The sequence below is a fragment of the Triplophysa dalaica genome, chromosome 25, assembly GCF_015846415.1.
Source record: "Triplophysa dalaica isolate WHDGS20190420 chromosome 25, ASM1584641v1, whole genome shotgun sequence".
NCBI lineage: Eukaryota > Metazoa > Chordata > Actinopteri > Cypriniformes > Nemacheilidae > Triplophysa > Triplophysa dalaica.
Window position 1 is genome coordinate 14,330,497 of NC_079566.1, and position 24,127 is coordinate 14,354,623.

Below are 24,127 nucleotides of genomic sequence, written 5' to 3' on the forward strand. Positions count from 1 at the left end.
ACTTTGGGTCTCCAAAGAATCATCTGGTTCTCAAATGTTTTTATAAAAAACGTTTTTCTTGTTGTTTTTATAACATGTAGCAGAGAACCTTCAGATGTTCAGCCAAAAACGTCCACTAAAAACATTTTGCTTAAATATATGTACATGTTTGCATTAGGCATTTAAAAGATCGATATTCATTTGCTTAAGTTTTTTTTTTAAGACAGATCCTGGCAAGTCTACAGAGAGTGTAATATGGTGTTTTAAGTTATTAAGAGTAAATATTAATGTGACTTGTACATGTTATATACCTTACCTAATGTTTTATCTCCAGTGACTTTAAAATATGTTTAAAATGTGCTTAAGGGGACATAAACACTGTAATGTCTTCAGATGGACAAAACATATGGGTGGCACTGTCTTATAAATAGACTGAACTTTCTGGTTTACATGTATGTAAATACCTGTAATATAACCGTAGCAACGAGAGAAGGTGAAGCACACACCCATTGTCCTGAACATATTTATAATGTTTGTGTTCTGGTGAAGTAGGTTTTGTCAAACTGGAAGGTTAAACATCGATGTTGATGCTTAAAACTACTGATCTCTTTGAACAACATAACTTCTTCAGTCATTGTAAGAGTGAACACCGCTGATCTTCATTTACAGGTAAGTGACAGAAATAGAACTCAGCATAAGCCTTTTGTCATAAGGATTTTTTTTTACATTGTATTTTTTGTACATGTAAGTTTTTTACATAATTTCATAATTTCTCTTTGCAGTGATGTCATCCTCCAGTGATCCAATGAGTGAGAGATTTCTGTGTTCAATCTGTCTGGAAGTGTTCAGTAATCCAGTCAGCACTCCATGTGGACACAACTTCTGTAAGATCTGTCTGAACACACACTGGGACAACAGTGAAGACTACAGATGTCCAAACTGTGAAGAAACATTCAACCAGAGACCTGATCTCAAGATTAATACAACACTCAGAGAACTTGTGGATGAACATAAGAAGAAATCTCATGAAGAACAACCTGAAGCTGAAGTTGTGTGTGACATCTGTACTGAAGGAAAGCTGAAGGCTGTGAAGTCGTGTCTGGTGTGTCAGAGCTCTTACTGTGAAACTCACCTGGAGTCTCATTTGAGAGTGTCAGGATTACAGAAACACAAACTGATTGATCCTGTGAAGAATCTGCAGGATTATATATGTCAGAAACATTACAGACCTCTGGAGCTCTTCTGTAGAGATGATCACACATGTTTGTGTCTGTTCTGCACTGAAAGAGATCACAAGAACCACAACACTGTTCCTTTAAGAGAGGTGAGAATACTGTATTTTGTCAACTGCTGAAATGTTTATTTCATGCTGTAACTCATCTTTAAAGATTATTGACTAAAAACACCCCAGCCTGTTTAGAAAATCATGTTTCATTTTTTTGTTATGTCAGTCTGAACTTAAGGAGATGATGAAGGAGAGGCAAAGGGCAGCAGAGAAACAAAAGGAAGATGTTATTAAAGATCTGAAGGAGGAGATCACTGAATTGAAGAAGAGAAACATTGAGCAGCAACAGAAGATCTCAAACACTGAAGATGATCTCCTCCTCATACAGGTCTGTAGATCTCTATCGTCATACAGTCACTTTCATATCTGAGGAGACTTCAAGAAGTTTTATTAAGTATATTTACATAAATGTTTTTTAAATACCACTTTTCTAAGTTTGTGTTAATTGTACATGGCATACATTTATAATCATTTTGTTGCTGTTAACTTTGACCAGTTTGTGAATGTACACCGGCACGAAACAAAACTTGACTGGATGCTTTACCTGTCAGTCATATGTCCTCTTGGGCGGGCCTTGGCCAAGCGGGATACGTTCCAGACATTCAGTATGAAAGGCGACGCGAAACTAGTGTTTGTAGTTCCAGGCTCTACTATCTGAACTACGGGAACATAAATTTATTTAAATACTCCATCAATGAGGCAAATGAAATTTCTTTGTGAGCAAAAAATTACAAACAAATAAGACTGTTGACAGATAGCAACACCCTGTCTACACTGTAAATGTTTTCTCATGTTCTCACACAATCATAGCTGTTTTTTTAAATATGTTTTACCGTATAGAAGCTTTGGGGTTTTTTAAAATATGACAAAAGTACTGTTATTCATTTAACAGTATAAATATACAGTAAATTAATATACAGTAAATGCTGTAAACTATTGTAGTTTTTAACAGTACATGTATTGTGGTTTAAAATTAAGAAGCTTATTGGCTATATTTGTTTCCAGTAATATACTGTTGATTTTATGGTAATTTCTTTTACAGTATGCAGTGCACGTGAGCGGCGTGATGAGATTAGAATAAAAAAATATAGAGCCCATTATAAACAGAAATTCTGTTTGTACTTCACGTGTCACGATGTGACACGACAAACACCTTTGTTTTATTGTCTTGATGCATGTTGTTTGAACGGAGTGTAAGAGTAGAACGTTTTTCAAATAATGTGTATAGCCAAGACCAGAGAGATCCATGATTAAAGATTTGTGTTGAGAGCTCAGATTTTTAACTCCAGATTTTATTCTGGCTAATCTCAGGACAGTCTGGTGATTGTTAAGATTTTTGCTGATATGCTGCACAAGATACATATGAGATCACTGGTGTTTTTTTGTTTTTAGGAAAAACATCAGAATGACTTGAGTCGTCAGCAGAAGTCTTCATCTGAGCATTCTTATAAGTTCTGGTTCCTGGTTGTGGGGGTCCTGTTTGTCCTGTTGTCGTATAAAGACATACAACACCGTGAATCTGGTAGGTGAAGATACAATATACAGAGTTTATTATTCTACCAACTGAGATACAGGAACATATATTTATTTAAATACTGCATCAATGATGCAAATTAAGTTTCTTTGTGAGCAAAAAATATAAACAAATAAGTAAACTGTTGACAGAAGAGAGCAAAGTTTTTTTTCAAATAATGCAGCATAGCTCAGACAAGAGAGATCCATGTTGAAAGATTCATGTTGAGAGATCAGATGTTTGACTGTAGATTTTATTCTGGTTAATCTCAGGACAGTCTGGTGATTGTTAAAGTTTCTGCTGAAATGCTGCACAAGATACATATGAAATAACTGCTGTCTTTTTCTCAGAAATCACTGAACTGAAGAAGAGAAACAATGAAATGGATTTAGACATACAACGCCGTGAAGCTGGTAGGTGAAGATTGAATACAAAGAGTTTATTTTTCAACCAATTGAGCTACAGGAACATATATTTATTTAAATACTGCATCAATGATGCAAATTAAGTTTCTTTGTGCACAAAAAAATACACAAACAAGGCAACTGTTGACAGAAGAGAGCAAAGTTTTTTAAATATCATATCATAGCTCAGACTAGAGAGATCCATGTTGAAGATTCATGTTGAGAGATCAGATGTTTGACTGTAGATTTTATTCTGTCTAATCTCAGGACAGTCTGGTGATTGTTAAAGTTTCTGCTGAACTGCTGCACAAGATACATATGAAATAACTGCTGTCTTTTTCTCAGAAACATTAGAAAGACTTCAGCTTTCAAAAACAATAATCACTGAACTGAAGGAGAGAATCAAGGTGCTGGACTTACACTTGCGACGCTGTGAAGCTGGTTAGTGATATTTCAAATACACTCCAGAGTTTAAAATATATATAAAATATTCATTTGAATGTAATATTTTAAAACTTCTGTTTTGAACTTCCAAGGCTTTTTATAGTTTAGACCACTTTATGGGATATTTTCTTAGGTTTCATGATAGAAATGATTCAAGACAATGCTAACATTAAATATAAAGATCCAAAGAGAAAATAAATAAAGAGAAATTTTTGCCTAGTGAGTGATGCACCTGTAGCACCTCCTGAAGTCGAGCGAAAGAAAAACTAAAAAATAGATAATTAAAGGCAGAGACTACTTGCACTGGATCTGCCCACCAATACGTGATTGGAATAGAAAATAGTGTAAGAACGACGGCATGTCAAAATTTTATTCCAGAGGCGTAAGATGTTGTCAGGATTGGACAAGGAGAGAACCTGTGCAGGCAGGTTTAACATAAAAAAATTAATTAATAACGCAAAAACAGAAGAAAAAAACCCTGCGAGAGGGTAAAGCAACAAGGACAGAGCGAATACTATTATAGATGAAACAGACTAAATTATATGTGCAATTTAGTACAGGAATTAAGTCCATCACTAACCTGAACGTACATTTGCGGTAACAAAGGATAAAGTGTGATTTACTTAAGTTCATAAACTCAGAATAATGCAGAACAAATTAAAACATGACAATTTATTATTTTGCCAATTACAATTCAATTCAGAGAATACGAAAACAAAACATCAAATCCTCAAAGATAAGTCTATGAGTCTAAGACGCATACCTGACAGAAGAAAATGATCTGATCGGAAAAAACACAGTGCTGTTTCTGAAGGCTCACAAACAGCACCAATGGGTTTATCATAGTAAGAATTCCCCAGAACATTCTGCCTGCTTCCCTTAAATACTCCGACCAAAATACCCTTCCTCCACACAACAACATATAACATTGTAAAGGACTCTGTCCTGGATATGATCAGGCCACAAATGGGCATTTGCATGAAGACACAACCTCAACAGTGAGCAGAATACTTTAAAGCCTCAAACCTATGTTATGATCTGTTCCACTGCTGTGGATATGAGACCATTGTACAAATCGCACTGAGACATTTCAAAACGCAAAATATGCATATGAAGATTCTTTGTCCATATAAGATATGCTATTGGTCATATCCAGTTCATGTGCGAGCTTTGAATTGCTCTGAGTTCAGTTGGAGAGAGAGGAGAGGTGGAGAAGAGGACAGATGTAAAGGTGTGAGTTGGTTATCATCAATCATTGTTGTATGCTGTCTGAGATGGAGATGCAAACCCTGTGGGGAGTTCATTGTATTGGATGAAGTTTTGTGTTTCCCGGGATGTGGACACCTTGACACAAGCCTTACATTCATAAAGTTTAGGGTAAGGTTAGGGGTAGGTGTACGGCTTTAATAATTCAAAAAGTTGACATAATTAAGTATAATTATTTACACCCTGTTATTATTGCATAATGTTTAATTCACAACAATATTCAGGTGGAAATAGTAACGTTATCTGCAAATATTTATAAGTAAATACCATCTAACCATTATTTCTTCTTAATCCAAAGCAAATTCAGCTATTTTCGCTTACTGTGAAAAGCATTGCTGCCTTGGCCGGGCTATTTATACTCAATACAAATTAACTCTCCATAAATGAAAACATTAATACGTTACTTTTTTATTTTAATTACGTTACTTTTACAATGATGACTGTAACATAAGTAATCCAGGTAGAAAGCGGATCCAGATGCAGTATTATTTAGTATTAAACAAGAAACAAAGTACAACGTAATAAAATAATAACACAACAAAGGACAAAAGCAATCCATGAAAACACCAGAATACAGGTACACTGAAACAAAGACTGACAAATGAAACACTACAGCGTACACAAGCAGTACAACGAACAGCATACAATGAACGAGCACGAGACAATGAACACGAGGATGTTTTACAGGGGAACGAACACAGGATAATTAACAAGGGGCAGGTGTGGGTAATGAAACACTATTGGTAAGGCAACATTGAAACGAGAAGGCGGGAAACACTGACCAGACACGAGAAAGAGCATGGTAACCCAAAATATAAACAAAGCCATGTCTTTCTCACACCAAACCCCAGGCAATGGCATGACTCCACCGCATGACATGATGGTGGAATCATGACAATATATACACATGGGATAACAAACGAGCAAACAAGGGAAACCTGACAATAATTAACACTGAACCAATAAATCAGAGAAACTAGAATGAACTGCAAAATTATATGAAGAAACAGCAACTCAGGAAAACTAATATTCCAAAACGCAGGGGAACATAGACTGAATTGTGACAGACAACAAAACTGTCTCATGGGGTCACGGCGTTAGTGAAAACACACAACAGATAAAAAATCGGCAGACAAGTTGTATATTTCCTTTATATTCTACATCATGTGAAGGTGACATTAATATTTGCATCTATAACAGAAGCATAAAGGTTTAATTTGAATCACTTTTCCAACTGCTTCACAGTGTTACAGATTCTGAATTCTGAAAAGATAAATAACAATCTACAAACTAATGAAACAAAGGAGCAAAGTTGCAAAAGTACATAAAGTTTATGTTCAGACATACACAATTAATTAGGACGGAAACAAATTATTATTTTGATAATCGTATAACCGGACGATTGTTTTTTTATTAATCGGATAAAAGGCTAAACTATTTTTTATTTGAGCTTTTGCTTATAATAACTAAATAAAACCCCAAATGTTGCTTATTGTATTCTATGAAATGTGAGTTTAAATTATGTAGTCTAGAATTTTGACATTTAAACCTTTAACAAAAATGCTTTTCCAGTTTAAAACAATACAACTTCTTTAAATATCTCAAATATAAGTAACAATCGAGTTGTAGCCCATTAGATATGTGCTGGTGAGGAAATAAACTTATTTTGATCTTCAAATTAAGATTATTCCCTTTCCTTCAACAAAAAGTATTATTTACACAATCAGAATAAGACGAATAAGACGTAGCGTAGCTCATGACATAGTCGCGTTTTATAACGCAAATAAACAAACGGTATAGGCCTACTTTAAAATGAATGCTTAGTTTGTGGTTCATTAATATTTTATTAAAAACAACAATAAAATAGCCTATGTTAAAAATACCTTTACTGTGCATTTACATGCATTTAACAGCATTATAACGCAAATAAATAAAAAATCCTTGGATTTCCTCCTTGCTTTAAAACATTTTCAGTTTGTCGTTCACATTTTATGAAAGCACATCACTAAAGTAAAACAAAGACAAACTCATTAACATTGAACGCAGAATCTTTTCTTTTGTTAACAAACCTTGTTTTCCTGTCTCTGTCATTCAATCAATGTTATACTGTCCACACGCAATCTCTCCAGTGCTATGTGTTGCCCCCTGTTTGCAGAAGACGTATCAGCTCTCGTTATGTGAAGAACACTGGCCTGACATTCAAACTGCAAAGCTCGCATCCTCATATGGGGTAAAAGTGTCCGACATGTAATGAAGATCCCAATTACTATCTTATATGCGTGATAGTGGGAGACTTAACAGCTTTAACAACCTTCTCAGACTCTCCAGAATGTATAAAGCTCCTTCACAAACATAGATTTATTTTATGAGCACCAAAGACTTAGAGGTGAACTGACATTTAATTATGATATGAACTCCCTACATTTACATTTACGGCAGACGCTTTGCGTTCTACATTGCATGATCCTTTGTTTTTAAGTATATGCTATCCTCTGGGATCGAACCCACGATCTTATGCTCTTACCACTGAGCTACAGGAAAGCTACAGAGCAATGATAATCGATATTTATCCACTTGGACATTGTTTTTACTTGTCAATTTATTTGGTTTTCATATTCATGTCCTGTTCTGCGCTTTGGGAAGTTTTCTTGCTCGATTCATTTGGTCATTTGACTGTCAAAGAGTGATTGGTTGACATAATAACTTGATTAAATAAAATATATGTTTATTGAACTCGTTTAAATGCTATACAAAGGTGAAACTAAAACGTTTTAGATAATTACTTTTTCGTAGCATTTTTTATTATTTATAACGTTTTATAAAACAAAAACGTTAAATAATATTTTGGCACAATGGCGCCATTCCTTGTGCGCCGCCCCTATGCACCGCATTTACAGCAGACCCCATTTTTGCGCCACTGGGTGCAGCATGCGGTTGTGTTTAATCGCGTGACTGGTTTGCCAAAAGGCCCATTATAGGTTGATGTTTGGGTGGGTAAACTGCCGCCGAGAAGCTAGTTTCATACAAAAGATTGTGCTTTGGCTATTGGGGAACATATAACATCTGTTTGTATGCTGTATCCTACTACACTGGCATCCTTCTTTATCCTCATCAGCAACTCATTTTTGCCTCTGTTATTTATTAACATTGAACTTAAGCGGCTGCCCATGACACATTCATAACTTCCACCTTGGCACAAAAAAATTGGTGGTGGGGGGATGTGATGAGAGAGCTTGGGGCTGGAGCGGAGTCTCAAGTTTGATCCCCCTTTGAGGATAGTAATACAAATTTGTTTATCATAAACTTTTAATACTGAATGGGCAACCCCATTGGAAAAACATCACCTATACAGTCAGAAGCTACAACATATTACAGCTACATACATTTTTAGAGCCTTTTAGATTTCTCTATTAAACAGACTCAGACTCATTGTTCAAAATAAGTTTTGGTTTAATCAGTAAATGCCCAAAGGTTTGTGTGATGGTTAGGTTTAGAGCTACTGTAAGAGACTGAAGAATGAAATGTCAAATCAAATCTCTGGGTGTGCATGTTTTTGTGAGAGTGCTTGAGTGAAATAAATGGATCTATAAAAACTGCTACGTAAAACAGGAGAGCTCCTTTAGTTTTGTCATTTGATCCTGTAAATATTACCACACATATACACGCACGCACACGCACACACACACACACACACACACGTCTGGTTTATTACATCTTCATGAGGGCAGGCCATAAGTGTAATGATTTTTATACTGCGCATATTCTATTTTCCAACCCTAAATCTAACCATCAGAAAGTTTATGCACATTTATATTTTTAAAAATATCACGTATGATTTATAAGCTTGTTTTCCCGTGGGGACCTCCATTTTGGACATTAGTCCGCATAAATTGATGTGGATTCAGGCTTACGTCCCCACCGGGATATAAAAACAATGTCACCGACACACACTGATCAGAGAAAACATGATGCAAAACATTTTATACAAGCTGATTGTTTATACTGCATAAATAATCCATATCAGAGATGTGATGATGTTTTGTTGTTTTTGTCTATACAGATTTGGGGATACTTAAGGAACGCAAATGTTATCTGTTTTAATGAAAGCCAATATATTATGTGTTTAAGTGTTTGAGATAAAGTTTTTTCTTTTAATTAAAGAATAAATGTTTAATGTTTTGTTGTAAACCCCCATTAACTCTTGGTTTAAATAATAATTTTAGTAATCAGAAATGTGAAGAGATGTGTTTTATTACAATCTGTAACAGGATTTTTAAGGGGTTTGGAAGACAAATCAAAATTTGGAACTTATTGTGAATACTTATTGGTGTGAACTTTGTGTTAGTTTTTCCTTTAGTAAACTTGTTTTGTCCAATAATTTGAACATTTTTCTTTAAAGTTTGTTTCTGTATTAAAACTCCTCAGCACCTGATATGTTAATGTTAACACACTGTTTTGTATCATTTATTCAACACATGTGTTAATTTCAACACACACATTGTGTTGATTTCTGACACAAGTTGTTTTGAAAGTAATACAACACGTGTTGTCCAAAGATTGAACACAGAGATGTTCAGTTAAGGACATCAGATTAATTACTCATCCTCATGTCATTACAAACATGTACATTGTGACTTTCTTCTGTAAGAAATATCTTGAACAAAAGAAGATGTTTTGAAGAACATTGGTAACTAAAGAACATTGGTAACTAAAGAACACTGAACCCCATTGACTACGGCAAATGAACACAAAACCACTGGGACATTTCTCAAAATATCTTCTTTTGTGCTGCATAGAAGGAACAGTCATACAGGTTTTGAACGACGTGTGGTTGAATAATTTTCTGTTTATGATTTTCTACTCACAAACTGTGTTTCTTCTTGCTTGTGAACTATTAAAAATGTTAATATAAATGTTGACTCTGTGTCATTTGTGGATTAAGAATACAGAGTGGTTTTAAACTAAATTTTTACTCTTCCGATGATGGACATGTTTAAAAAATATACTGTACAAATCTGATGTTCTCTCTTCTGATACAACACTCGGTGTAAAACAAATAACTCGTATCAGATGTGGGTCTGTCTGTCTAAGAACAGATGATGTGATCTGTGTGAGTGATGTAATGGGTGGAGTGATGACGTCACCGCAGTGTTGGTGAAAGTGAAAGTGAGGATCAACGACAGACTAAAATATCTGCTTTCAATTTAACAACAGAATATTTCTTCAGACATTGTAAGAGTGAACACAGCTGATCTTCACTCACAAGTAAGTGACAGAAATACTGTAAAACACAGGTTGTCCTCGACTGATAGACTTTATAAAAAGTTATAAAGTTAGTGTTCAAGTAATCTACTACAGTATGTGGAAAGTTGGATTTTAGCCGATTTTAGCATATCAAATAATCAACTGTTTGGATGTTTAGTACTTAAATGTTGTTGAAATTGAATTCAAAGTTTCTTATTGGTTGTAAAGCAAAGTCATTTGTTTTTTTAACACAACTTGACTAAAGAAACAGGAAGTGAATGACAGACTGAAGAAGAATTCTGCAGGTGTAAATCACATTTACAGAAAACAAGCTAAATTATTCTTATAGTTTGTTAATCTGTTAAATTTAAAGAATGAGCTGAATAATATTTTGTGTTTATATGGGACCTACAGTATTGAGTGTCATGATTCCACTATCATGTCATGTTTATTCGTGTTATTTGAGTGGAGTCATGGCATCTATGGTTTTATGTGAGATTGAATGATTCTTTCTCGTGTCTCGTCATTGTTCCCTACATCTCGTCCCTCGTCAGCCTCTCCTTAGTGCTAATCCCCAGCACCTGTTTCTTGTTATGATCCTGTGTTTGTTCCCTATAAAGAGTCCTCATGTTCATTGTCCCGTGCTCGTGCATTGTACTTGTTTCTCGTACCTGTTCTAGTACATGTTCCTGTTTCATAGCTTCTTCATGCCGTCGTCTTACCCTGTTCCTGTTCCCTGTGTCTAGTAAGTTTTAGTTTAGTGTTTGTTTCCAGTGTTTGTTTTATAGTTTAATCAGTCAGTGTCCTTTGTTGTTAAAGTTTATATATTTATTCCTGTCTGGTTTTACCCCATCGTGGGTCTTTGTTTTGTGTTTATTATTTTAATAAATCCTTGTTACCACCTTTACCGTCTGTGTCTGCCTGCAATTGGGTTCCCACGCCATGTCTTGCCACGCAAATCGTGACAATTGAGTGTTTCTCAAAGGACATCTTACCTTCAGAATATAGTTCAAGACTAAATGGTCTTTTAAAATTTTTACATTACACAGTTTAATTTTTTACGTTATAATTTTTAATATAGTATTGTATAATAGGGAACTATGCAATATTTGGTTGAAAACTCAATGACATAACGTGATTTTTCTTTTCAAATGACCTCAACAGGGAAAGATTGATGACAGAATCTTCATCAACTTCACCATAAAGAGAAACCAGAAGATGTAGAACAACCCGCAAGTGAGTCAATAATTGGGAATACAAATGAATGACTACTCTCATATTGTAATGTTTGATAATCAGACATGTTTGTGATGCACTTTCATAATTTCTCTTTCCAGTGATGTCATCTTTTAGTGATCAAATGACTGAGAGACTTCTGTGTTCAATCTGTCTGGATGTGTTCAGTGATCCAGTCAGCACTCCATGTGGACACAACTTCTGTAAGATCTGTCTGAATACATACTGGAACAACAGTGAAGACTACAGATGTCCAAACTGTAACAAAACATTAGACCAGAGACCTGATCTCAAGATTAATACAACACTCAGAGAACTTGTGGATGAACATAAAAAGAAATTTGAAGTTGTGTGTGACATCTGTACTGAAGGAAAGCTGAAGGCTGTGAAATCGTGTCTGGTGTGTCAGAGCTCTTACTGTGAAACTCACCTGGAGTCTCATTTGAGAGTGTCAGGATTACAGAAACACAAACTGATTGATCCTGTGAAGAATCTGCAGGATTATATATGTCAGAAACATGACAGACCGCTGGGACTTTTCTGTAGAGATGATCAGACATGTGTGTGTGTGATCTGCACTGTGACGGATCACAAGAACCACAACACTGTTCATATAAGAGAGGTCAGTATACTGTAGCTAGAGTTCGATCAGAAATATGTGTTATTCCTCCGTAGATCTCTTTTTCTTCTATGCTTCACAACATTGTCAAGTGCTAACATTTTTTTTTTATTAATAATTTTTCTATTGGTAGTGTTTTTATATGCTGTAAGTCTTCTTTAAAGGGCCGCAATCTTAGAAAATGCACTTTTAAAAGTCGCCAGCATGTGTGCAGAAACACCCTGTAATTATACAAATCCATCTATTTTGTAATCTACTTTAAACCACAACACTGACACAAAACAGGCTGTTGGGGATGCCCTAACAATCTGATGTCACATTGATTTACGCTTGCCCATGACCGCTCACCAGCTTTGAATGATCAGTGTTGATGAGTGAGTGCATTGAGTCCTGGGAAGTGTAGTGTAACTAAAAGTCCGGGGATAAAGGGCGAGGATCTAATGAAGACGCTGGTGGCGGGGGCTTGGTTGAGGCCGGCCTTGCGAGTGTTATACTTGTGACCGACATAATTTCTGTAACGCTAATTCATTACAACGAAAGAAAGTTATGGCAGTGTCTTTCTCGGGGAGTTCAGAATTTTCTTGTTTCTCCTAAGTGTGCATTTGAAAGACAACCTGGTTGCTGATCTTTTCATACCAGTCTGTCATATACAAGTAGTCTGAATGCATGTTTTTGCCTGTATCTGTGTTATGTCTGTTAGTAATATGCATGCACATGATTAATCATCAATGGTCAACAATTCATACAGCATATGTTGTTCTAACTATGTTTTTGTCTTCTCCATTTAAAGGCGGGGTGTTCGATTTCTGTTAGCCGTTGTTTATTTTCAAATCACCAATACAAATGGACCCCTACCCCATCTTTTGTTTTCCTCATCAGTGCTCGGCTCGACTAATGTCTGTCCTGTGCACTGTGGACCTTACTGCTGCTTAGCAACAAGGTGTTTTTTTACTCAGCCAAACTTTATTTTAACAAACGTAATTCGGAAATCGGACACCCCGACTTTAATTCGTATTTATGAACAAGGCATTAAGGTGATTTTTATTGCAGTAAGTGTATGGTGTTGGTTGGATAGGGCATTAAAGACGTTATTGCGCTTTCCGCTATATTTCTTTTTTTTGTTGTCATCCAAAGCACATTTGTCAGCGCTCTTCGTCATATTTTGCATACAGGGAGTGGAGCAGAAGCTCATTTGCATTTAAATAGACAGACAAAAATCGGCATGTTTTCCATTGCAGCCACATATGGCCATGTTCAAAATATTGTAATGAAAGGTATATGGTGTATTTTGAGCTGAAACTTTACAGAGACATTCTGGGGACTATTTTTACATTGGAGAAAACGCCTGGATTTGCGGCCCTTTAAAGGTTATTGTCTTACAATACTCTATCATGTTTAATATAACATGTTTTTGCTTTGTAATGTCAGTCTGAGCTGCAGGAGATGATGGAGGAGAAGCAAAGAGCAACAGAGAAACATGATGTCATTAAAGATCTGGAGCAGGAAATCACTGAACTGAAGAAGAGAAACATTGAGCTGGAGATGATAGCAGAGAATCAGAGAGCAGCAGAGACACAAGATAAAAGTCTTATTAAAGATCTGAAGAAGGAAATTACTGAACTAAGGATGAGAAACATTGAGCTGGAGATGAAGGTAGAAATGCAGAAAGCATCCGAAGACAGGTATGAAGGTGTCATTAAACATATGAATCAGGAGATCAAAGAGCTTAGGAAGACAAACGTTGAGCTGATGGAGATGATGGAGGAGAAGCAGAGAGATGAAGATCTCATTAAAGATCTGAATGAGGAAATTTCTGCGCTGAAGAGAAGAAACCATGAATTGGCGATGATAGCAGAGGAGCAGAGAGCAACAGAGACACAAAATAAACATCTTATTAAAGAACTGGAGCAAAACATCAAACGGAGAAACAATGACTTGGAGATGACAAGGAAAAACTGGAGAGCAGCAGAAAAAATGGATAAAGATGTTATTAAAAATCTGCAAAGCAAAATCACTCAGCTGAATATGAAAGACATTGAGTTGAAGATGCTGAAACAGAAGCAGATAACAGAAAAGAGACAGTATGAAAATGTCATTACAGTTAGAGATCAGGAGATGACTGAGCTAAAGAAGAAAAACATTGCGCAACAGCAGAAGATCTCACACACTGAAAATTGTATTCGCATCCTACAGGTCAAGTCTCTGATCACTCATACAGGGTCTTTCATATCTGAGAAGACTTCAATGAGTTATATTAATATTTGCATTTATATTTTAACAAACTTAAATTTACTGAACTTTGGTTGCTTTTTTTCATGTTCAGACATGACTTCCTTTTTAAAGCTGCTAGCGTCTGTTTTACATTATAATCCATTATAATAAGTGATTTAAAAAACGTCCTGAGCGCTTTTTTAAATGCCAGTGCATGCGTCTTTCTCTGTAGCTGAGAGCGTCTTTTGAGGTTGAAAAAAGTTCCACTTTTCTGAAAAAACACCCTACGTCAAGCTCCTTTTTCACAGCTAATGAAAGAGGCTTGTCCTTTCCATAACAACAAGTGAGGAATGTGATTGGTCGAAAATGCTCAAGCTCGAAAAATATAAAATGGCAGCTGAAAGGCTTGTAGGAGCATTGTTTTGTTTAAATGCAAGTTTAATGTTCACTTTCAACAACTTCTGATTGCATTTCTATGGAGAAATTTGTAATGTAGTTTTTAAATATTTGATTAGTTATTGCAAAGACGATCTCTGTTTCTAATTCAAATAGACTTCAGTTAAGCTGCCTATTTGTTTCTCTGGGCTGCCTTCGTGCACAGACGCTGCCTACGAAGTCATGGCGTTAGGCTGGTATCTGTAACCAAACGCTACAAGAGTTTTTTTTTTACTAAAAAAGAGATCTTGTATACCTTTTCTTGTCAAAAAAGAAGTGAAGTGTGAACACGGCCTTATGTTGCCTATTCGTCCAATTGGTTACGGGCGTGACGTCTGAGATTCGTAACACCCTGCGGTTTCAAGTCTACGGGGCATGCAAGCAGCGTGATGTGACGCAGCAGAAGACAACAGAACCCCTTTAAAAACAGAAATTGTATTGTCGCGTTGTGCCGCTGACGTGTGGTGTAGACGGGTTGACATTTTAACCCAACGACTGGGTTCATCCCTTTTTGACCCAATTCTGGATTTAATATAACCCTGCATCTTTTTAGAGAGGCCCATGTTAAGACGTCTTCAGGAGAGTCTGCTAATTGTTAAAATGATACCTCTCCCGAAGAATGAAAATTCTGTTATGAATTACTCACCCTCATGTCATTCGACAATCCTAGGACCTTCGTTCATTTTTCGAACACAGCGCTTTCTGATTTCCCTATTGGCAGCAACGTCGCATGCGTAACATGGTCTTCCGGACGTGCATTGGAATGCTGTGTTCCCAACAAACGTGAATGAAGCGTTAAGCGGGAGTTATTTACATGTCAGGTCAATGCAGATGCAATAGGACATCCTGCTATCGAAAGCCAACCGGATCACAATTCGCATGCTTTTGATCACCGTATTAATTTCTTCACTCCGCCTGGTGCTAAATTGACGTCATACGCCTCCACGAGTTTAAGTAATGCCGTGCGGCGAACGACAATAAGTTAACGTCACACGTCACTCAAAATACAAACTTATTAGCTCATATACACTCACCTAAAGGATTATTAGGAACACCTGTTCAATTTCTCAGTAATGCAATTATGGTGGTGGTGTAATGGTTCACTGCAATAAAATGGCCCCCACAGTCACCAGATCTCAACCCAATAGAGCATCTTTGGGATGTGGTGGAACGGAAGCTTCGTGCATCCCACAAATCTCCATCAACTGCAAGATGCTATCCTATCAATATGGGCCAATATTTGTAAAGAATGCTTTCAGCACCTTGTTGAATCAATGCCACGTAGAATTAAGGCAGTTCTGAAGGCGAAAGGGTGTCAAATACAGTATTAGTATGATGTTCCTAATAATCCTTTAGGTGAGTGTACATAGCCCCTTCTCTTCTGGGTTTGCGCGCTCTACAGCATGTCGGAGGCTCATTTCATCCCAAATCCATGTCCAGCTTAAATTTGTGGTAAACAAAAAATGGAAAGAATTGAAAGAAAAATATGCTGAAAAGAAAAAACATATAACTAATGCAGTATGTTCCAGCAAACAATGTGTAAAATATATATGTAAGACTAATATGTAAAATTAAGTCAGGTCATGACTTGGTAGTTTAAAGGTAGTTCACCCCCAAAACAAAAATTCTGTCATCATCTACCACTGGTCCCTAATGACTTCTATTGTATGAAGAAAAAGTCAATGTGGACGAACGGTTTTCTGTTACTATCTTTCTTTAAATGTTCTTCTTTTGTGTTTATACATTATACAGTCATACAGGTTTGAAAAGTCAAGAGGGTGGGTAAATGATTACAGAATTCTGAGTATGCTTATGCGACTTGCAATACAAGTCGTTGCTTTTAGTCTATAGGTTGGCTCTGTATATGCGCAGACGCACGCTGCGTCTTTGACTGGTTCGAGTCCCGCTTGGACCACTTGCAGATTTTTACATTGTTGGTCTTGTTATGTTCTGTGTCACAGGGATTTTTGTATTTATATTTCAGCATTTAATGTGTGATTAATATATAAAGAAAGTAGGAATAAGAGCTCTTTTTCCACAACACACAATTTATTCTAAATTTCTCAATCGCTCCCGACGACGTCCAGACACCCTCGCCAACAGCCTTTCAATAACCACCTCAACGCACATAACCTGCCCAATTAAATGTCATTAGCACGCGACCACTCACATTTCCTATGGGACACATTGCCCTTTACCTCCGTGAGTAGACTGACAATATACTGTGTGTGGAACTAACTTTCAGCTGAGCATTTAGATAAAATTAATTTTACTCAACAAAACATATAATACAATTTAAATTAAGGTGATTATTAAGGTGATTATTTTTAATTATTAAGTGGGACTCGAACAAGCCAAAAGATGCAGCGTGCGACTGCAAGTCAACCGAGCTTACATCTAGACTTCTTATTGCGTACTACTTTAACAACTTCTGCAACCCCACCCTCTTGACTTCTCAAACCTGTATGACTGTATAATGTATAATCCGTATAAACACAAAAGAAGATATTTTAAAGAAAGTTAGAGCGCACAAACCCAGAAGAGGAGGAGCTATGTTTATTAGCAAATGAGTTTGCATTTTGAGTGACGTGAGACGTTAACTTAACGTCGATTGGCGCACGGCCTTACTTAAACTTGTGGTGGAGTATGACATTCATTTAGCACCAGAAATCGTTAAGAAATCGGCGTTTTAATATTAATATGTGTTAAAAATCAGGTTCCTTTCGAACACTTAATATCTTTCTATGTTTTGGATTACCCTTAAAATCAAACCAGAAATAGGTTGGATGTTGTGAGAGAATTCTTCTGCAGATCTGGGAGCTCCAAAAACAGGACACAGAAAGGCATCAAGCTTTTGAAATCATTTATTTCAGGGAGGAAACATCTTTATATAGAGCACAATAAGACACCTGTTATACCAAATAAGGTATAGAAAACATAGCATGTCCGACAAAGAATGTTTAGTTTAGAATAAATCCCCTTTCTCCACATTTAGCCAGCAGTCCGTTCAGTGAGCAGTAAAACCACACATAGGCTATACTTATTCATTCAATTGTTTTGACTTATTAATCTATGGGGAAGATAAATCAAACAATATGGCGATCTAAAGCATGCGGATAGTGATCCTGTTGGCTTTCGATAGTAATGAAGTGAATTTCACGCGTTTAAAAAAATCGTTCAACTCAACACATCAGTATTTCATGTGACGCAAACGCACGGCATGAATTTACTCAAATTTACTGACTTATTTCCCAGATGTGATGGCGAGGCTTTGCGCATTTTGTAGTTTGTATGGCCTATACCTGAATTGCATTTAATGATATATGACCGTGCCTGTCAACATTTGAGACCAGTGATCCGGAACCGGACAAAAGATCACTGCGATCGCGGATCTGAAATGTTTGGCGAGTTTCCACGATAAATAAACAAACGGGAGACTCCCGTTAACGTATGGATATCACCCAGTACCCGAAATAATACCAAAACACTTCATATTCCAGCCTCCGTTATTCGGAGTATTATTCAAACGGTGTATAAAGCCTTGAATTTAACCTTGAAACCTTGAAAATTATATATGAGCCCACCAAATCACAGAGATGGCGATTCGCACTGGCTTAAGATCACAGACAATCTATGCAATTGATACAAATGACTAGGTCCGAATAGTGCACAGGGCACATCACTCTAACAAAGAGTGACGCATAGTAGGCCTACAGTTTTTTTAAGAGAAGTAGTCGTCCATAATTTTCTATTGAGGCGGTGTTCAACCTATCAATAGGTGGATTCCAGAACCTGGGCATGGTGTCCATAACTGGAAACGTCAATAACGTTTCCAGTTCTGACACTTACGTGATGTTCGCGTGAATACGCGTCCCTCTCAAAAGCTCGGGTTAAAATTATGATTTTAATTCATCACACCTTTAATTCAGAGACAGTGTTTATTTTATTTATGTCCCCACCAGTGTCAAAATCAAACGTAGGCCTATGCTTACTCATCACTTAAAACAGTCAAGGATGAATCACTGGAGTGACATGGACTATTTCAACTATGCCTTTACTCACTTTCTACACTATGAAGGTTGGTTACATTGCTGCCTATGGGTGAGTCAGAAAGCTCCCAGATCTCATGAAAACTATCCTAATTTGTGTTCTGAAGATGAACGGAGGTGTTAGGTTATCTAACGACTTGAGGGTGAGTAATTCATGGCAGAATTTTAATTTTTGGCTGAGTATGCATTTAAGATTTTTGCTAAAATGCTACATAAAATTCGTGACAGGTATGCATTTGTGTATTTTTTTTCAGGAGGACTTAAGTAGTCAGAAAAGGTCTTCATTTAAGGATTTGCGCTTGTCAACAGTTATAGGATTTATCCTGGTAGTGTTGCTCCTTTTTGCTACTGGTAGGTGAATATCAACACAGAGTTTATTGTTCTACCAAATGAGCTACATTTATTTAACTTTTGCATCAATGCTGCAAATAAAGTTTCGAATACAAACAAAATAGGCAACTTTTGACAGATAGTAAGTCTACAGATCTTTTCAAATAGCATGGCTTAGATTTCACAGTAGATATTATCTTTGATAATCTCAGGGCAATCTGAAATGCTACAGGGCAATTCCAACGTTATGGACGTGACAATTTGCCTCATGGATGTGACATGAATGCTCAGAGAATCTATTTGTTACGAATATATTGAACCATCTGTTTATGTTTTACTCAACCCTTGTTGATGGAGTCTAAACAACAGGGAAATTTCAGTCTATGAATACATTTTCTATTTAAAAAAGAAGGAAATGAACACACCTTATGGATGTGACAAAAAAAGGACACAGTTTTTGGGAGACATCCATTTTTGTAGGATTTCTGTGAATTAAAATGCACAACCCTGAAGCTAAAATACCCAACAATACCTTCGTAGAACACCAAATAGTTACTTTATTTTAGGATTGATGTGTTTTTAATTTTATGAGCAATATGTACCGTTATGGATGTGAAAATGGCACTTAGCTGACTATGAAAATCGTGAACTAAAAATAAAACAACGGCTTTAAAATCTTGAAGAGAGACCTCACATGGGTATTTAAATCACCAAATGTTGATACCTATGCTGTTAGCATATTAAAAAACATTGAGAAAACCTTAATTTCTTCATGGTTATGTTGACAGTTATACGGAATTGCCCAACACAAGATACATATGAGATAACCTCTGTCTTATTATTGGAAACATTAGGTAGACTTGAATTGTTACAAAAGGAAATCACTGAGCTGAAGAAGAGAGATTGTGACCTGGAGACAGACATAATTCGCTGTAAAGCTGGTTAGTAAAGAATGATCAAATGCTCTTTACAGAATCTAATGTGAATGCAATGAAAATCTATTTTAAAATTAAAGTAAAGTATGTGACTTTATAGAGATGATTCCACACACACTCATGTCTGGTTTATGCATTTAGCAGAAAAGTGACTTACATTGCATTTTCCTTTAAATTTATACTTAAGTATATGCAATCCCCTGGGATCGAACCCACAATATTGCATTTTTAATGCAATGCTTTTACCACTGAGCTACAGGGAAGCATTTCCAAGGGGACAGCATAATGATTGTTATTCTGTACAAACTGTATACTCTATTCCCTTACATAACCAGCCCTAAACATAACCATCAGAAAACTTAATGCATTTTTCAATTTTCAAAAATAATAGTTCAGTACAATTTAAAAGCTTGTTTCACCGTTGTGTGAATTCAGGTTTAAGTCCCCACCGTGGTACAACAAACAAGGTTACACACATTCACATTGATCCAAGAAAATAGATGCAAAATATTTTACACAAGCTGCTTGTTTATACTCCATATACACTATAATCTATTTTAGAGATTGACTGATGTTTTATTGTCATGTGTCTGTACAGAATTGAAGTTGATGCAGCAGTATGCAGGTACAGTGTGTCATCTGCTCTCTTCACTCATATACTACAATACTTTACATTTATATACTGACACATTATTCATTAAATATCACAAACATTATCATCATCAGTTGTGATTGATATTCTCTGATCTCTCTCAGTGGATGTGACTCTGGATCCTGATACAGCAAATCCATATCTCATTCTGTCTGATGATGAGAAACAAGTGAGAACTGGAGGAATCATGCATGATCTCCCAGACAACCCGAAGGGATTTGATGCTTGTCGAAATGTCCTGGAAAAGGAGGGATTCTCATCAGGGAGATTTTATAAGTTCCTGGTTGTGGGACTTGTCCTGTTTGTGGTGTCCGCTTATTGTATTCAGGCTCACAAAGACACACAACGCCATCAAGCGGGTAGGTGAAGATGAAATACACAGAGTTCTACCAAATGAGCTACAGTAACACATATTTGATTATATACTGCATCAATATTGCTCTCTCTGTGTGTGCGTGTGTCTGTTCGAGTGCTTGAGTGAAATAAATGTATCTATTAAAATTGCTACACAAAGTAGTAGAACTCCTTCAGTTTTGCCCTTTGATCCTCTTAATATCACCACGCACATGCAGATGCACGCACACACACACACACACACACGCACCCACGTCAGGTTTATTACATCTCTGTGGGGGCAGTCGATAGGCGAAACTATTTTTATATTGTACAAACTGTATATTCTATTCCCTACCCCTAAATGCAACCATCAGATCGTTCTATTAATTTATTAGCATGTTGTCCTCCATTTGGTCCCAACAGTGACACACGTCCCCATGAGTAGGTGTGCATTCAGGTTTTTGTCCCGAACAGTGATATAAAAACAAGGTCACACACACATTGATCAGAGAAAACATGATGCAAAACATTTGCTTTGAGCTGCTTGTTTATTCTGCATATATAATCCATGTCAGAGATGTGCTGATGTTTTCTTGTCATGTGTCTGTACAGTGTTGAAGTGGATGCAGCAGTATGCAGGTACAGTGTGTCATCTGCTCTCTTCACTCATATACTACAATACTTTACATTTATATACTGACACATTATTTATTAAATATCACAAACATCATCATCATCAGTTGTGATTCATATTCTCTGATCTCTCTCAGTGGATGTGACTCTGGATCTTGATACAGCTCATCCTCTTCTCTTTCTGTCTGATGATGAGAAACAAGTGAGAACTGGAGAAATAAAGAATAAACTTCCAGACAGCTCAAAGAGGTTTAATGTTGGTGTAATTGTTCTGGGAAAGGAGGGATTCTCATCAGGGAGATTTTATTATGAGGTTCAGGTGAAGGGAAAGACTGAGTGGACTTTAGGAGTGGTCAGAGAATCTGTTGACAGGAAGGGAGAGATCACACTGACACCAGTGAATGGATTCTGGACTGTGGCTCTGAGAAATGAGAATGAATATAAAGCTTTTGCTGATCCAGATGTCTCTCTGTCTCTGAGTGTAGAGCCACAGAAGGTGGGTGTGTTTGTGGATTATGAGGAGGGTTTGATCTCCTTTTATGATGTGGAGAACAGATCTCATATCTACTCTTATACTGATCAATCCTTCACTGAGAAACTCTATCCATATTTTAGCCCAAGTCTGAATGATGAAGGTAAAAACTCAGAGCCATTGATCATCAGATCTGTCAATTAGAATCAATGAAGAAATCCAAACATGAAAAAGATGAAATAATACAGTTTACAATAAAATGTAAATAATTACAAAGAATAAGAATTATGTTCAGAATGTTATGTTCAAATTTCTATAAATTACTTTTCACTTTAATGCTTATATGTCATGGATGTCTAAGACACTTTTCTTAAATGTAAAATGTTATATCAACTTGGTCTACATTTAAATGAAGCAAATGAATATATTTCATTCTCTAGACTATTTCCTCAACATTCTAATAAGTAAAAGTGTTCAGTGGTGGTATTGTACTGTGGTAAATTGATGATACCAGATGTTAATACATTGATTCTGATGTGTGTATATACATCCTGTTTATATGGTACTTGAGGTAACTTCAAATAATACATTGATGTTGTAGTAATTATGGTGATGTCTAAAGCAACAATTCTTGGAAAAACAGATCACATGCTGGTTTCATATAAATATGCTAAAAAGTTTGAAAGGATCACATAAGCAAAACTACATATCGCACAAGATCACTAGAATGGAGGAAAGGATCATGTTAAACACACACAGAAACAGAGGAGGGGGTGAATACATTTAGGAGTTTCAATCAATGCAGTATATAGACTTCTGTTTATATTGTTCATAGTACATACCGACTGTCATATTTTCATAGTACATTCCCATTGTAAAGTATTTTCCTATTATTGTATTCTGTATTTATTCACACCGTATATCCTGCACTTGCTAATTGCACTTCTGGTTAGACCTAAACTACATTTCATTACACTGTACTTGTATTTATGTGTAATGACAATAAAGTTGAATCTAATCTAATCTAAAGGAGGAGGTGGGAGGAGTCATGGATTATGTTTAGTTTTTAGACGATTACATAAAAAAACAGCAATTCAAAGTTTAAATTTAAGGAGGAAGCATTTCCTTCAACAGTAGTGAAGCTGCCATATTGACATAGTGGAGTTTCATATTGATCTAAATGAAATGAGCTGATATAAAATGATTACATGAAGATCAAGTAATTATATAATGTGACGCAAAAATCAGGATCAGGGTATTTATAATCCAAAAAGATCACCTTTAAAATGTTGTTTGATGCCTATTAATCTGAGAAGTTTTATACAGGTGAAGTTCAATAGCAGAATCTTCATCAACCAGGAGTCTAGACCGGCCTCAATCTAATGATGTGGAGAACAGATCTCATATCTACTCTACACTGATCAATCTTTCACTGAGAAACTCTATCCATATTTTAGCCCAGAACCTAACAATAAAGGTAAAAACTCAGAGCCGTTGATCATCACATGATTTTAATCAATACATTTTTTATCCAGTTTTGGGTTACTGGATCAAAATAATACTTTCTGTAATTGAAACTTGAAAAAATAAAAAAATCCACATGCTCCTTTGCAAGGAATGCCATTATGTGTCATTTTGTGTCATTGCAGTATTTTCAGACATTAATTGTCATTAAAAGGATTTTTCACTTTATGAAAATTCTGTCTTGAATTCCTCATCCTAAAGTTGTTCCACATGACCTCCGTTTATCTTCAGAACACAAATGAAGATAGTTTGTTGAGATTTTATGGGCGAACTTTGTGCTGCCACATAAACAGCAACACAACATACAATAAAAGTGCAGAAAGTTACAGACATTGTTCAAATATTCAGCGACTTCAGTGGTTTAAACTTCATTTTGTGGATTTATGAGAACACTTTAATAAATAACAACTTTATTCAACCCTTTCCATGAGATCAAACAACATATGAACTGTTGCAGACAGAGAACGTCATTGGAGGCATTCAGAGGCATTGGAAAGCAATATCTTGATACTTTGGACCGGTTGTTTTATGTGTTCACTATTAAAGTAAATGTGCAGTAG

At 36.2% G+C, this 24,127-nt stretch overlaps 1 protein-coding gene across 1 annotated transcript; it reads left to right on the top strand.

The window, feature by feature from the left end:
- Positions 1-513: 513 nt before the first annotated feature.
- On the top strand, positions 514-23,066 carry LOC130415202 (centrosomal protein of 290 kDa-like). Its single transcript, XM_056740744.1, has 15 exons — positions 514-648; positions 762-1,303; positions 1,431-1,592; positions 2,657-2,786; positions 3,128-3,190; positions 3,527-3,622; positions 8,952-8,990; positions 11,473-11,993; positions 13,419-14,183; positions 18,940-19,036; positions 19,870-19,956; positions 20,549-20,575; positions 20,707-20,961; positions 21,551-21,577; positions 21,709-23,066. The coding sequence occupies exons 2-15, from the start codon at positions 764-766 to the stop codon at positions 22,245-22,247; spliced, it is 3,348 nt and encodes a 1,115-aa protein (XP_056596722.1). The 5' UTR covers positions 514-648; positions 762-763; the 3' UTR covers positions 22,248-23,066.
- The last annotated feature ends 1,061 nt before the right edge of the window (positions 23,067-24,127 follow it).

Bases quoted from the DNA above. Each gene is read 5' to 3' on its own strand.
- LOC130415202 (XM_056740744.1), top strand. From the start codon at position 764: ATGTCATCCTCCAGTGATCCAATGAGTGAGAGATTTCTGTGTTCAATC. The intron at 8,991-11,472 runs AATGAAAGCCAA...TTCTCTTTCCAG, and splicing joins ACGCAAATGTTATCTGTTTT to TGATGTCATCTTTTAGTGAT. The intron at 21,578-21,708 runs GTACAGTGTGTC...GATCTCTCTCAG, and splicing joins GTGGATGCAGCAGTATGCAG to TGGATGTGACTCTGGATCTT.